At 41.8% G+C, this 16,015-nt stretch overlaps 1 protein-coding gene and 1 long non-coding RNA gene across 3 annotated transcripts in view; one reads left to right on the top strand and one right to left on the bottom strand.

The window, feature by feature from the left end:
* Nucleotides 1–13,721, top strand: part of mnta (MAX network transcriptional repressor a) — a 16,675-nt gene extending 2,954 nt beyond the window's left edge. Inside the window, exons 2-6 of one of the 2 annotated variants that reach the window (XM_071497252.1) lie at nucleotides 2,658–3,273; nucleotides 3,711–3,752; nucleotides 4,038–4,149; nucleotides 10,768–10,960; nucleotides 11,172–13,721. In XM_071497252.1, coding sequence (XP_071353353.1) covers nucleotides 2,658–3,273; nucleotides 3,711–3,752; nucleotides 4,038–4,149; nucleotides 10,768–10,960; nucleotides 11,172–11,986 — 1,778 coding nt within the window. In that variant the 3' untranslated portion in view covers nucleotides 11,987–13,721. The remainder of the gene's footprint in view (nucleotides 1–2,657; nucleotides 3,274–3,710; nucleotides 3,753–4,037; nucleotides 4,150–10,767; nucleotides 10,961–11,171) is intronic. The other variant, XM_071497253.1, reaches the window with a different exon arrangement.
* The window catches only part of LOC139632358 (uncharacterized), a 20,739-nt gene extending 4,724 nt beyond the window's left edge, over nucleotides 1–16,015 (bottom strand). The window contains exon 1 of the long non-coding RNA XR_011693545.1: nucleotides 15,724–16,015. This is a non-coding gene — a long non-coding RNA (uncharacterized lncRNA). The remainder of the gene's footprint in view (nucleotides 1–15,723) is intronic.

Genomic DNA, 16,015 nt, shown 5'->3' with positions numbered 1-16,015 from the left:
TGGACTGTAGTCAGTACATGTTTTGTCAATATCATATGTTGCTGTCATGTTTGAAAAGGACCCATCTGCCTACTTTGGCCCTCATAATATTTTTGTAACACTTTGTCTGCAGCTCAGATTTAAATAAAAGCAGCAACATTGCCAGTAGAGGCTAATGCAAGATTACAATATTCTTGCCTATTACAAGGCACTGAAGCTGTAAATGCTTTACCTGGACCATTGAGATTCTTTTGACACTGCAGATATGACTACAATTGATTTTTTTTTTCCAAGTTAAACGGTCTTAAGCACTTTTGTAAAAGACTTGAACTCCACACAGAATTTAGGGAACTGCTCTTCCTCCATGTTAATGACAAGATGAGGTCGTGTTGCTGTAAAAAATATCACCTTGTACATTATAATGAATTTCCTGTATTGTTCAGGCTTGAGCCAAATGTGGCACCAGCATTGTTTCTCTATCTGTAAAGCTCGTCTTATGTTTTAACAGTCAGAATAGCAATTTCCCCACCAATTTGTGGGAAATTTAGTTTGTTTGTGATATTCAGAACAAGGCCAGAGTGAGAACTCCTGCTTTTTTCCCTCTCCCGGCTCCTCCCGCCTTGCTGCACTGGTGGAGCAAAGTCCTCCCCCCTCCTCCACCCTCTCTGCTACTGTAGAGCAGGTCACTGTGTGGAGGAAAGTAGGCCAGTGTTTCTCTATGTGCTGCTGCAGTTATATAATGTCTATAGAAAACCCTCTTGTTTTTGTAGGCGTTTCACAGGTTCGCTCTCAGTAAAGTACATCTCAGTCTAGTGTCAGCACCACAGTACTAACTTATCAGTCTCTTATAGCAAGGCACGAAACATCTTATGAAATCTGACTAGCACGCTAACTAGTACATCTTGTTCTTTTGTATTTTTTGTATTTCCTTTTTCTTTTTTTTCTGTTTTTATTTAGAAGAAAAGGTTTCTCAGTGTAAAATTACATATATACACAGCAAAAAGAGACATACTGGATTTTTCAGTCTGATAGCTGTGTTTGTGTGTGTGTGTGTGTGTGTGTGTGTGTGTGTGTGTGTGTGTGTGTAAGCATGGCTATTATGTTCCTGAACTTTAAACTCTTTAACTTTTAGACAAATACAATCTGTGGGGGAGTAACTATACCTTACACAAGTTTATCTTTACAAAATGTTCAACCCAAATGACTAATATGAAGCACTGATTTATGCAAAGCAATTTGTGTCATGTTCAAGACAAAAATATTGAACCTGCTTTAAATTCAAATAATTGATTACAAAGGCAGACATCTGTCATCACACACCTAATAAACTGTCCTGCAGTAAATCCTACCCTCATGAACGTTATATTGTTCAGTCTATGTTTGCTATTGAGAGGTATCCAAGAAGGGTTAAATCAGAGGCAACTTGGTTGTAGATCCTACGATACAGTTGTTGTAGAGACAGTTCTGATGTGAAGAAGCCTCTTTCAATGAGAGAGGAAATGTCTACAACCAAGTCCTGCTGCTCTATATTCAACCCTACTTGGATAACCACGACCTGGATGGCTGAGAGTCTTTACAGTTGTTTTAGAGAGGTGCTCATTATTATGAAGGAGACTGATGATACAGTGTCTGTGGGGAATGGTTATCCTGTGTCATTTATCTTTACAGTCATGATATTTTTCATTGTGTCTTGTTTTTTTTTTTTTTTTTTTGGAGAAGTTAGTGGTTTTTTTATTTCAATTTACAAGTTTCTATTCATTATAATCTCAGAGATTTTCGGTGGCTTGTAACAAACTTTCTGATGTGTTAAGTACAGATTCACTGCCAGTGTCTCTGCAGTGAAGAGACCCTGTGTGTAATGCTGCAGTGACCCTGGTTTTCATCATAATGATGTTAATGACGGCTACTAGTGTCTGACATCTCTAATGGTGAACATCACAGCTACCATAGCAACAAGACAGCCCCTTTCTCCCGCAGCCATACATTATAAGGGGTTGTCTTGAAAGTGAATGGATAGTACTACAAGCAACTCCTCGTTTTTAATGCCAAATGTTGTAACGCACAAATTGCTGAGCTCGTCACTTTTACTGAGCCTGTTTCGCATCCAGGCAAGTCCCATTACAGTCGTTCATCAGGGTTTACTAACTGGTATAGATTCAGAAGTGATCTCCAGTAACACATAGGTAACATGCTGATGAACACCTTTTACTAAAGTAAATGTGAGACACGTGTTGGTGCTTGGGCTCCCTCAGTGTGAGGTTTTGTTAGAGATGTCGAGCAGACTTGCACCCACCTCCCTAACATAACTTGGTCAGTGGACTGTGACTGGGATTATATTTCAGCAACATGTACCTCATCACATGAGCTTTGGGTTTTGAAATTCAAAATTTTCTGTTGCTGCCATGTGTGGAGATGCCTGTGGCTGCCAATCTTGAGCACTTTACTCTGTTACACTACTTTACTCTGATAGGTGAATCAGTGGCAGCTAGCAGGCCTTGGTTTGTGGAGTATTAGCATTTTTTGGTTGTCGTTTTATGTCAGGGGAAAAAACAGGCTTGGTTTATTTCCTTTCACATACTCTCCTGCATGATATTCATATATCAGTGACTGATAGTAGCTGAAGTGTGCACAAGAGACTGTAGTATGTGTTCTGTTAACATGTCCTGTTTTTTCCACAGAGGATGAACTAAAGGAAAAGCTTCATCTGGAGCAGGTGACAGGGCAGAGGCACTTGGACTTGAACTATAACTCAACAATCCACATCAACCATGTTTCTAAAGCAGAGGAGCTCCACACTGAGTGCCGCCTGGCCCCCATACCACCCTCTCTGCCTCCCTCCTCCATGCCCATTACTGTCATCCCCATCCCTGTGGTCACCCCCAACCCTACAGGATCACCCACTCTTCCTGTTGCCACACTCTCCCCTCCAGCTGCTCCTCCACTGACCTCACACAGGAGTGACCCCCACTCTCCCCAGGAGCTGAGTGCCGCTGCTCTGTCACGCTCTCCACAGCCCAAACCTGACCACCTGACCTCTGTTCTGACCGCCAACCACAAGCAGCTGATACAGAACCACATCCACCCACAGCTCATCACCCAAACTAACAACACTAAACTTCAGCAGCAGCTGGTCCAACGCTATCCCGGCTCCATCGTGTCACCACCACAGCAGCATGCCTTACTCCCACAGTCGGGGCCTGTGCTCCAGCAGCCTCCTCTACAGAACGGCCCCAACAGCCGGGGGAGTCCTCCTGATGACGGCCGCCAGCTGGACAACAAGAAGAGGCCTGGAGGGTAAGCCTAAACCTATTAACTTGTTTACATTACAACCAAAATAGGGCTGCAGCTAAGCATTTGTTTTAATTGCCCTATTTTGTCATTATATATCTGTCTTTAAAATGTCTTTTTAAACACCTGAAAGAACAAGCAAACTTTAGCATTTGTGTAGCTGCTACATTATTGGTATTTCAATGCTAAAAGACTAAAATTATGAATCAAATAATTTCTTTAGGCACTAAACCAAGACCCTCCTTATTAAAGCATGTCAGAGTATCATTATTCAGCCTTGATTATGAATTCTGCTTTAATTTGGACATCTCTGACTGAATATTGACACTACTCTCTGCTAGAAATAAAGCAAGAAACTCTTCTTCGGTTGATTTTGATTATTCTTGTCACGTTGCCCTTTTGGACACCAAATTCTTACTGTGCTCTCATCTGTGCTCTTACAGGGCAGGCACAAGAGAAGTGCATAACAAGCTTGAGAAACACAGGTGGGTTTAACCTGTCTACCACAGGGCCTCCTTAAAGAGAGAGAGAGATAACTGAGGTTATTTATATTGTTATATTTAAATGATACTGTTTTTTTCCCCAATGGCTTTTTTCCATAGATTACTCTGAATCTATGGAATCCATGGCCTTTATTTGTTTTTCTAACAGTTAATTCAAATGCAGCGATTGATCTTTTTTAGTGTAATCATCTGTAAATAAATAACGCCTTGTGTGGCGCTACCATTTCTGCTGTCTCAAGTCCGTTCTCTGTATCTTGTGTTTGTCAGACGAGCACACCTGAAGGAGTGCTTTGAGACACTGAAAAAAAACATCCCTAACATTGATGAGAAGAAAACCTCGAACCTGAGTGTGCTGAGAAGTGCGCTGAGATACATTCAGGTAAGCTGCTGGTGTATGAGGTCTGATTTTGGACAGATGCGGCTTAATGTCTGTAAAAGTCTATTTTGCTAATATATAGTTTTTGTTGTATCTTTGGCAAAGATACAAGAAATTCAGGACATGAACTTAATGACGATGTGTTGCTAATATAAAATTAACAACTGAAACTGCCTCACCCTGAATTCTGTGTACAGATCTAGATGCCTGTCTTTGAGGTGCTCTTGGAGACTTTTTTTTTAAATTGGCATTGACTTGGTACTGAAATATCAGTTCTCTTGACATCCCGCCTAGGAAATACACTGTGTTCTTTCAGATAAGTAAGACTTAAGTCAGCTAAGAGCTGTTTTTCACTACAGTGTTAAAAATAAATCTAGGATTGTGTTTATTGTTGCTGCTCTAGCAGTGGACAGAGTGCGTTTGTAATTCAGTACACATTTGTACCACTGGAGGTTCACTTCCAGTTTAGACTTTCGCCATTTGCGCTCCTATCTCCTTTTCTGCTCGGGCTTCTTATTGATTTTAGTCCCACTCTGCTTTTTCTAGCATTTCCTGTGCCTTTTGTCGATGCCTGTGTCTGTCGTAAGAATCTTCTTTATTGAGCAAACATTTCCTCGTATGGATCATTTTAAAGTGACTCCTACTGGGAATGTCTGCCAAGTCCACAAATGACTCACCGTGTCTTTTCAGTCAGGCACTTAGTGTGAGAGTATCCTGGTTGTAAACAGCTGGTGCAAGGGTCCACCACTGGCCTAGTTTAACTCTTTCAGACTGTGACTGTGCTGCTGAGCATGTCAGAGTTTACTGTGGGTCATTTTTTTTGTTTTCCTATAGATAGATCCTATAGAGTGGCAGTTTTAAATCTGAGACACAAGCTCACCCCTGGGCCCAAGATGGCATCGGGTGTTACAGTTTAAGAATGGCTGCCATAAGTTTGTGTGTATTTGTGCTGCAGTTATTAGAATTACATGATCCAGATGCACAGTGCTTATTATAATTGCATATAAACTAGTAGAGCAGTTTTTATTGTATTTGTATCTGTCTAGTTACGATTAGTGTTTGATGTTAGGTCTACACAGTAATTAAAAAATAACTTATTTGGTTATTTTATGTGGTTGTACATAACTTTATTACTTAAGTAGTGATATCAGGTGTGTACACTGATAGCCCTGCTTGGTAATGGCTTTTAAAAAAACTTGTATGAGAAGATTTGACCCTGTAGTTGTTCATATCCCATATTGTTATATAACTGCGGTGCATATTTACATATGTAAATTTTGCGGAGAACAGTGTACTGCTTATTTGATGCTCTCAGAAGCAGCAGTCTGGTTATTGCTCTCTGCGCATGGATACTGAGGGAAAACTAGGACAGCGTGGGTGCAGAGCTCGTCACCCAATCTCCCTCCCTCTGCCCCCTCTCTGTGTGATTAAGCAACACTGCATTCAGGGTGTTGTGTTCGACTGGCAGACTGACCTGCCACCCTTTTCTCCTGCCATAACAGCTGAGCTGGACAAGGGATATATTTAAATCAAAAAAAAAAAAAAAAAAATCACAACTGATACCCTTTTCTGCAGAAGACATATGTGGAGGACACATTAACTACTGTGTCTTCCACATATGTTAGTTGATACATGCTGACAAAATCTGAGCTCCTTAATCAGAGCCGAGACTTTCCAGCTTTTTATCTATTGTAAGTCATAACAGTTTAGTTGCTTTTTTAATTTTACTGGTATGTGCTGCTTTGTCACAAAGTGGCTTTTTTCACTCATATTTTTTTGGAGGGTTGGAGTAAAAGGGGAAGGGAACTTTCTGTGATACGAAGCCAAAAAAAAACCCAAAACAACAAAAAAAAAAAAAAAACAAAACACGTGCACACACTGTCATCTTGACATGGGTGGTACTGACGCGTGTCTTGCTTGCATACACTGCTCTCCCAGAACGCTGCCTCCTCCCTCCCCGCCCCTGTCCTCGCCCTCCTCTGGGATGGCAGCAGAAAAGCAGCCTGCACACAACAACACCGGGCTGAGGAGAGGTTCAAATAAGAGGCTTTAGGCTCAGCATCACATTTCATTTGATTTTGATTGTTGTCTCGAGTCTTAATTTGGAGCACAGTGGTGTGGCTGAATTTCATCAGTTTTCCACAGAAAGTGACTATCTTAGTCAACTGCTATACAGGTCAAGTTCTAGTTCCTAATTTCATTTCAAGTGCAAATGACTCAGCAACTAACTAGGACCAGAAACCTTGCATGCGTACAGATTCTTTTGCCTCTCGGTTGTGTCTTAGTTTTTACACTTACAGAGCTATACATGGGTTTGGGTTTTTACTTTAAATGTATTAAAGTTGCTCCCTTGAGCCTGTAGGGGCACAGCGAAAGCCGAAGCTGTAAAATAAGTCCTAATACATTAAAGCTCCTCCTGTCTACTCCCCCTCCATCCCATCCTCCCTCCCTCCTGCCTCTCTGAGCTTTTAAGGCCACATGAGCAGCAAGCACATGGCTAGCCTGAGCCGCGTGACGTCACCCCCCCGTGCTGGGCCCCCGCCCAGCACTGCAACAGGCAGGACTCGCCGTACCACCAGGCTTAGCTGCCAGCAGCAGGGAGGGAACATGGAGTGGTAAACACAAGGCTCGGTTTACGCTCGCGCTTCACTTCCCCCTGAAAGCTGACTGAACTTGTTCCTCCACCGCTTTTCTAAAATGCCAGTCTGAAGCATGTTGTGCCATCTGGTGGGGAAAATGACGGCAGATAATTTAAAAAGAGGGGCTGTCTATTTTAAAATTTCAAGCAATATTGGTGAATGGCATTTCATTGTGCACATAATAGCATATTTCCTTTGAAGCTTAGCCTAAAAACATAGTTGCAGTTATTGCTTTGACATTTTCATATTCCGTAAGCCTTGAACATTAACAGTAATCAGTCTTCCTTGGCAGTCAAGCTCACTTATCTTTAATATTTCAAGTTTTTTTTTTTCTGGATTTTGAGTCAAGACTGTAGTTGAACCAACCAATTGACATTGGAGTACATTTCCTGTTGTATGCAAGTATCTATAGTATCTTTCTCTAGATAAATGATTTTCAGTGGAAAGAAGAAAAAAAATTGTTTCCTGCTCAGTTGTTTTTCACAACATGAACACCTACATGAGTACAACAACATGGCTATATTAATTGTGGTCAGATTCATTGACTTTATTTTGATCAGTATTCTTTGACTATATGGTCTGCACTATTGACGAGTTAGTTCTTAGCCAAGATGAGGTAATTAGGCCAGTTATGAGCAGCACAAGCTTGCACACAAGGTATAACTCGCAAAAGTAGGTATTTATTCCACAGACAAGCCTTTTATTGTTGGAGTCAGATACCACGTGAAGTTCTCTGTTCCAGCTTGAAGGCACAGTAAGACAAGGGTTTATGGTTACCACACTGTCACAAGACCTCTGTGCAGAAGCCTGATCAGTCAGCCAGCTTGAGCAGCATGTCCGCAACGTGGCCTCCTGAGCTGCTGGCCCTTTAAGAAAACCCAGTCTAGTGCCTTCTGTCCCTGACTGCTGCAAAAGTGAGTCAGTAAGTACAGCTTGTATTGCTCCCTTTCAATCCCCTGCTATCACCCACCCTCCCTCCCTCTCCTGTTTTCTGTGGGGCCATGTGCTCGGCACTCGCATTGCTTGTGACAGTGCTCGAGCAGTGTTTACCTTACACACACACACACACACACACACACACATACAAGCATGCACACATGCACACTTCCACATAATGCAGCCTATCCCTGTACTGATCTAGATTTTCACACACAAACAAGGCCGAGGTGGTGCCTTGTCTCTGTGGAAGGAGGAAGTTCAGAGGCTCAGGGGAGCGGACATGTGCAAGGAAACAAAGGTACTTGGCACATTTTGTCCTACCAACCTGGTGACATGATTAACAGGGTGATGAAGTCATGTGGGATCCATCTGCTACAGATTTTATCAGGTGTACATGGGTAATCTCAGACGCTGTTTCTAAAGAGACAAGCTTGGTGTTTGCTCTGTTCACCGTCAGCACTGTAACAGGGAGAATTCAGTGGGTCTTGGTGTTTGTGGAGCATTTCTCCCCTCTTTCCTTTTCTCTCTCCATGAGTCATAGTTTGTGGCATGCACAGTTGTGGTGCCACTGCCTGCTAATACATGAGGGTAAAAAGGAGGCCAGTCCTTTCTGGTCCACGTGTCACACATTTTTTACACTCTGTATACCATCTCACTCTGCCCTACTTACAATTCTTTTGAGATAAGTGCTTAGTAGTTGATTATATATAAAAATATTCTTCATGCATGTTTATAATAACACCCAGATTGAGCGTTAAAATAAATCTTTACATGTTGACATGTTGTCAGGGAAAATTACATAGCACCTTTGGCACATGAAGGTGTGCATGGTCTTTTAGGTTACCGAGGAAACCTTAAGAGGTTTTCAGCAGTTTCCATGACAACCAAAGATGGGGGCATTTCAGTACATCATGTGTTGAGACCAAGGACGTTGTTAATATGTTCAGACAGAAATGCAGATATTCCCAGCTCTTGACAAACTGTTGACAGCTGGTTCCACGTTACACATCTGTGTGCAGATGTTTAAGTGCATGGTCAGGAACACGTTCATTAATGAGTGGAATATATGATTTTGTCTGCTCATCAAGCTCTACAACTCCGTGCATATCTACAGCATTGGAGTACAATGGTAAAAAAGACAATTAAAAAACTGAGTAATAGACATTTTGATATATTGGAAATAAACATCTAAAGTAGAACAAAATGGATAAATCTGCTGGGTTGATATTAGCTTGTTACACATATATTGGCATCGATGTGTGTGTTGGTCAAGGGGTGCTAAGATATTTCTGCCTGCCTTTCGGGTACTGTTCCTCATCTTGATAAATAGGTTTAACAACTTGTTTATGTGGATTTAATTGTGATGATTGTGTTCTTTTTGTCATGTCTTTCCTCTACTCCTCTGCCAAATTAATGTGAACAGGACTTTCTGAGTTTGTATTTGTGTGTGAACACCCCCAGAGGGACCCAGCCCAAACACAAACTGCTTGGCCCATGCATTTCTAATCCTGGTTAAGGACTACAGACAGGTGCTGAATCACACAAGGCCCACCTTTTGTCCCCCTTTGCCATTTAGGTACATGTATATTGTACTGTAGATGCAGGCACAGACCATGCTAACAGAAATCTCACTCACACTTAAACACACAGACACCACTCACACACATGGTAGCATGAACACAAACAGGAAGTCCAGGCTTCAGGGCTTTATGATGCTGAGTCATCGGGTTGCTGGTCACACATTTCACAGTGTCATTTCCCTGAGCCTCAACGCCAGAGAGCCTGCTGGATAGTTTGACCAAGCTGAAGTTGCCAATTAATAAATTATATGAGGTGTTTGATTTCAAAGCAGTCATGCCTAACAACATAACTCTATCCTGTTGGTATTCCCTCAGCCATTTAGAAAGAAGTGTAGGTCTGTATACATAATTCTTGACTTTTGTTGAAGTTTTCATACATTCAACTTTTTCTCCTTCTGCCTTGTACAGGGAAGTCCAGCTCAGTTTGTTTGCTTTTGCCTTGTGTCAGCTGACGACTTAAGGGAAATTGGGTCACACAGAGCCACTGCCTGGAAGCACCTCTTACTTTCCATACTCATCTCCTCCCTCCCCCTCCTCCTTTCCCCTTCCCTCTTTCCCTCGTGCTTCTGTATCGCTGTTTTGCTCACTGCACACAGACATTGGTCTGAGGTTTATTTTTAAATCGTTACTTGTTGGACATGTTCCTGATTAATTAGCTGCACAGACAGCATGGGTGTTATGCAGGCATTTTCTGAGGTTTATTGGAAGTCCTTCTTGATGTGGAACTGTAAAAAAAAACACCAGAACCACGGTGAATTAACATGATTTATGGATGAATTATTGAAACTACCCCACTCTTCCTTTTGTGACTGACTGAAGCTCAATGTTTAATTGTCTATGTGAGGGTAATGAGGCCATTTTGTACAGTGATGCCCTATAAGTCATGTTATTGTTAAATAACCCAAATGACCCTTAGAGGACAGTACAATAAGAAGATCTGGATCACAAAGCTGTTTTGCTGCTCACAACATGGCAGTGGTAGTTTTATTACTAGTTTTACTTGTGTAGAAACCCTAACAATTAAAGTCAGTTTTTGCTGAAATAGTCTGCGAGGTGTTGCTTTAGTTTTATGGTCATTTTGGAGGCAGTAGTTTGTGGTGATGTATGCCAAGTTGAGGTCATAGTCAATCCATTATATTCAAAGGTGCCTCTAGTAATTTGTGGAAATGCATTTACATACTTCACAAGGGGAACATAAACATATTGCAGTCAAATGCAAAACCACCAACTAAGGCCATTAAACATTACTATTGAATTCAGTCATCTCTGATGGTGACACAAAAAGCACAGCTTCACAAAGACATGAGTTATTGTGGGGCTGTTGAATTGGATTATTGCATTACACTGTACATGTGAACCTAATAAACCATTAACTCTGTGTACATTTACTAGTGGCAGCTCACAGTATGATGAAGTTACTAAACAATAACTTAAGTGTTTAAACATCTACTTTCTCCTTTCAGACATTGAAGCGGAAAGAGAAGGAGTATGAGCACGACATGGAGCGACTGGCCAGAGAGAAGATAGCCACGCAGCAGCGATTAGCAGAGCTGAAGAACGAGCTGAGCCAGTGGATGGATGTGATTGAGATCGACCGTGTCCTCCGACAGACAGTGCAGCCTGAAGAGGACCAGGCCTCAACCTCCACTGCCTCAGGTAGGCTGACAGTAAGGGAGGGGCTTCTGCAGTCCTGCCCCTGTGAAAATATTAAGAATGTATTTAAAGTAATGCTAATCCTGTGTATATTTGTAATAGTTTTGACTGGCTCAATGTCGACCATCGACTGCGTCGGCAAAACCCTTTTTTCTTTTAAAAAAAAAAAAAAAAAAAATCTAATACTGAGTTAATTCCTCTGTTGATGTTGCAGAAGGTGAAGACATTATGGACAATGATCTAGATGAGGAGACTGCACCAAGAGCACAGACTGCCTTACCCACTGTGCCTCAAACCATGAAACCTGAGCTGCACAAGACTTCAACAACACCCACTCAGACCCCAACCCTGACACCCGCCACCACCACTACCTCCTTCATCACCCAACACATCTCCATCCAGCACAAAGCTCGTCTGCACCAGCCTCAGCTGCTGCCACTGACGCCTCAACAGCCAGTGTCAAAGCCTGCAGCTCCACCTACACTCACAGCTACAACATCCAGCACTCCCACAACTCCCCCTCAGCCCTTTATCCCCACCCAGACACAGATGGTAACCACACCCAGCCTTCACCCCACAGTTATCGCCCATGCTTCAGTGTCCCATCCCTCAGTCATTCAAGCGGTCAACCATGTTATCCAAGGAGGGGGTCCCAAACACATCACTCACCTGGCTCCTTCCACTACCACCAGCTCTGTCCAGTTGGCCCCTGGGCACCAGCCCATTGGCCACATTACTGTGCACCCCGTGGCACACTTGAGCCAGCATCTACCTACCCTCTATCCCCAACCAGTGGCCGTCACACAGCCAGCTGTAGTCGGTCACATCACTCACACACTAAACCACGCCCACCCCCAGGTGAACGGCACTGCGCCTAGCCAGCCAACTGCCACCATCATTGGCAAGCAGACAGCAGTGAGCACCCAAATGGTGGCCCACCACCCACAACTGGTGGGTCAGACAGTGCTCAACCCTGTGACAATGGTGACTATGCCCTCCTTCCCCATCAGCACTCTGAAGCTGGCCTGAACATTGCCAACAGGACCATCAGGCTGCAGGCAGACGCCCCATAACAGGGGAGAATCGCAGGCCTCAGACCAGCCCGTCAACAAGCCCACTTTGAGGGCAGGAGAGCTGCCGTGCACTTCACTGCTCCACAGAGTACATTACAGTACATTAAGCATTATTGCTGTTGAAAAGTAACTGGGAACATTCCTAAAACAAACTGCAAACCTCTGTCAGTACTACCGTGGTGTCCTGAAATCTTGATCCTGAAATTAGGATATGCCAGGTTACATGTGGTTGATAGTCACGTTGAGTGTGTGGCAATGCACAGTGGGCAGATCTGCAGTTTTTAGACCTTCACTTGGCATTTGTTATTGCAGATGAAGGAGCAGTAGTCATTTTCACGAGTTCTGCAAAAACAGCTTTATATAGGGAAATGTTTTACTGCCACTACAGTGTCCATGACCGCATCCTGTGACGGTGTTTATGTGGGTGTTGTTGGCCAGACTCCATCTTATCTCTTTTGACTGCTGTGGATTAACCATAGCAGATCACGTACTGGAGAGGCTGCATTGGGTTTTGAGAGCTGTGACAGTGTAAGATCAGAGCACTGCCATAACCAGCACATTGGGAATGTGATTTAGTGAAGCTCCTCCTCTCTAGCAGAGGCAGATGCTGCAGGGCTGGAGCTAAATCATGGCCGGAACCAGACCTCCTGCACAGGAGCGGCAGTCCACAGTGATAACACCTGCAGTAATAGCTCCACCTGCTGGCTGTTTGGGTTTATTGTAATACTGCTATCCCTCTGACAATGAAAGAAAAATACCTTCCAATATCATATAATGCTAATGGTTGTCAGTCAAAACAATGGCGCTTAAAGTAAATGGGTTTGGTTTTTAATGCTGAAATTAAAGGACAACTGTTACTTATCTCTGTTACTTGTCCTTCAAACATACTAGCGACTATAGACTGAGCACAAGTACAAGTTAGTGTTTTAGGATAAAGTCATGGTTTCAGCTGCTAATATTTTAAAGACATTTTTGCCAAATAGGATCACAGTTTCTACATCTACGTGACCCCCTCATGTAAATGTCACAACAGACAGTGGTGTGTTCGGAAAATTTAACGTGTTGGAGGTAAAACCTCAGTCTGAGATGAGGGCTTAGGGATTTTGATTGTGAAAACCTAAAAAAAAAAAAAAAAAAAAAAAGGTCAATAATATATAGTAAAGTGTATTTCTATGCTGTCTTATAGGGCAAATGGTAGTAGGACGTGTGTTTGCATGCTGTGAATGCATGCCATGGCTGTGTTGATGTAGTGATTATTTTGAAAGTGAGGATTTGTAACAGTGCTGTCTGTTGTGCAGGACTTAAATTTGCAGTTGAATGTAAGATTTTTTTGGCACACAGTTGAAGCTCTATCATCCATAACTTTGGGTTGGGATCGGTACAAAGTGATTTCAGCAGCTGACATAAATCCAATCAGTGTGTGTTTTTTCAAGACCATCCTTTTTCAAAGCTATCACTGTGAAAATTAATTTCTATTAGTCTCAGCGAGCAGCACACCTACAGTTTAGCATAGCACTTGCTAGAACAGCAACATGCTGTGCTCTCCTAATTTAGTCTGAATGTATTGATCTGTGAAAGGACACAGTAGCACACACACCAGAAGTTTAGCCCCCTCCTTTTTTTTCTCTTTTTTTTTCTTTTTATAAAAATTGAATTACTTTATTAAAGTATCATGTGTATGTAAAGTGTAACATTTAAGACTGATTTTGTATTTTAAGATTTACTGTTACTTGTTTTATCTGGAGAATAACGTCTTCTGTTCAGTGTAAATTTTATAATATAGCTTTTTTTCCTGGGACCATGTACAGTGCTGTACATCGGGGTAATGACTACACAGACCTCTTCCCATGTTGATATCACATTCGGCCACTTTGGAAAGTATTCACCCTGTAATTTTTTTGTATTTTGTTCTGATGCAATGTGATTACAGCAATGGCTTCTTGCAACAAAGCTCTGTGAGTACAAAGATAAAGAAACCTTTCTGTCACCTTCAGATTTTATGCAAATCTGAACAAATGCATTTTGAAATCATATTGTAGCAAAACAAAATGTTTAAAAATTAACAGGGATTTGGATACTTGAAGAAGCAACAATATACTTCTGTATTTTCCCTATGGAGAAAGTTTAAGTTGTAAATAGCCTGTAAATGGTGGGCTGCATCTAGAGCTAACTGTATTCTGTAAAAAGCTGGAGAAAATGTCCAATTAAAAATTTATTAAAAAAAAGATACTTAATAAATTGTATTACATTTACAAATGTCTGAGGATGCATTTTTATTTCATTTTTTTTTTGCAGTAATACAAAGATAGTTTTATATTTGGTGTTTGAGAAAAATTAGATCAAAATGGTGATTTTTTTTTTTTCTTTCTAATAATACTACCACTACTACGGTGTTTCTAATATTTTGTCCATCAATGATGGTACATGACATTAGAAACACTTCAGTGCATTGGTTTCAGCTAGGTGTACCTTCCTGGGTGTACAGATGTGGCTAAAGGTGTTGATACCCGTACACCTCACCACCTCGCCATAGAATAAAACAAAGAAGCTGTTAAAAGAACTGAACTCTTGCCTCAATGTGCTGTTCATTATCACTGTGTCCACCAAACTCAACATCAACAAGCGAAAGCAAAGAGAAGGCTACAAAACCATCTCCCAGTAGCTTAATCTTCCTATGACCACAGCTGCTCTTACTATCAAGGTTTAAGGTCCAGGGGAGAGTGTGGCTTCAAAACAGATACAAGCTTACCTCTGTTGACAAGGCCACAACGCTTCTGGGAGAATGAAACAAAATTAGAGCTTTTCAGTAAGTCACATCAGCTCCATGTCCACAGGAGAACAAATGAAGCTTTAAAGGAGGGAAAACCATCCCAACTGTGAAACACGGAGAAGGCTCAGTTTTGTCATGGGGATGCTGAGCCGAGTCTGTCACTGGGTACCTGGACTGTGTGCAGGAGCATATGGACAGTAAGTACTCCTTTCCTAACCACAAAATTAAAGTAAACAGGAGTAAAATATTGAAATAAGACAACATGAAAGGAATACACAAATACAGAAAGCTGAGCCATTACAATAATTAAATTGAAATAAGTAAGGGGTCAGAATCAATGATGTTCTGACATTTAAGTAGAGTTTCCTGGCATAGGCACTTTTTTGTATTTAAGGAGGCCTAGAGAAAGCTAATGTTTTTGGTGGGGTGGCTGGTCAACTTCCGGGTTAGGACCCTAAAAAAAATTTTTTTGTTTTATTTTTGTTGCATTTTCACAAATTTGAAATTGTATTTCAAAGAGTCCTGAGTTTGTCTGGGATAATCTAGTCCATTGTTCACAAATCAAGTGTCGCGGTTTTTGATTTAGACCAATGTCTAGATGGAAAAAAAAAAAAAAAGTAATGAAATTGCCCTTTGTTGCTGTCTTAAGTAAAATAAGGTATTCTCAATTTTTGAAAGTGGCTTTCACTGTAATGTCCAACACAATTTCACAACAATTAGCGGAGCTCAAACGGAGAACTGGTCGCTCATTATTATAAGTTATTATAAGTTTCTCCTGAACTGCTCAACCAGAAGCGGACTTCAGTCTGACCTTGTCTCACAAGCCCCGAAACACTGACGTTATTTACCCTGAGGTCTGATGAAAAGGTTCCGCTACAGGTAATAGTGAGGCTATAAAAAGATAGAGGTTAGACTTGACTTACAGTATTTCTTGCATTCATGTAGCTCCCTCCACCTGCTCCTCAACAAAATGACATGAAGGTTAGTTGGTGAAAGATCTTCAAGCATCTTCAACTGGCCGTCAGCTTCATGTAAGCCCCGACAAAGGCTCACTGCTTTGCTGCTTGTGAGGCAGCAGTAAGTCATGGCCTACGACACAGATTCGTTTTAAAAGCTCTGGAAATATGTTGAAAGATAAACGTTTAATGGGTCACACAAGCTAATTAACAATCAATTAACCACAGCTGTGAGTTAGACACCTGAGGGGGCGGGGCC

This window comes from Trachinotus anak, unplaced genomic scaffold (genome assembly GCF_046630095.1).
Source record: "Trachinotus anak isolate AG129_WGS33_773 ecotype Australia unplaced genomic scaffold, CSIRO_AGI_Tana_v1 ptg000014l, whole genome shotgun sequence".
Lineage (NCBI taxonomy): Eukaryota > Metazoa > Chordata > Actinopteri > Carangiformes > Carangidae > Trachinotus > Trachinotus anak.
This window is presented reverse-complemented; position numbering and strand designations above follow the sequence as displayed.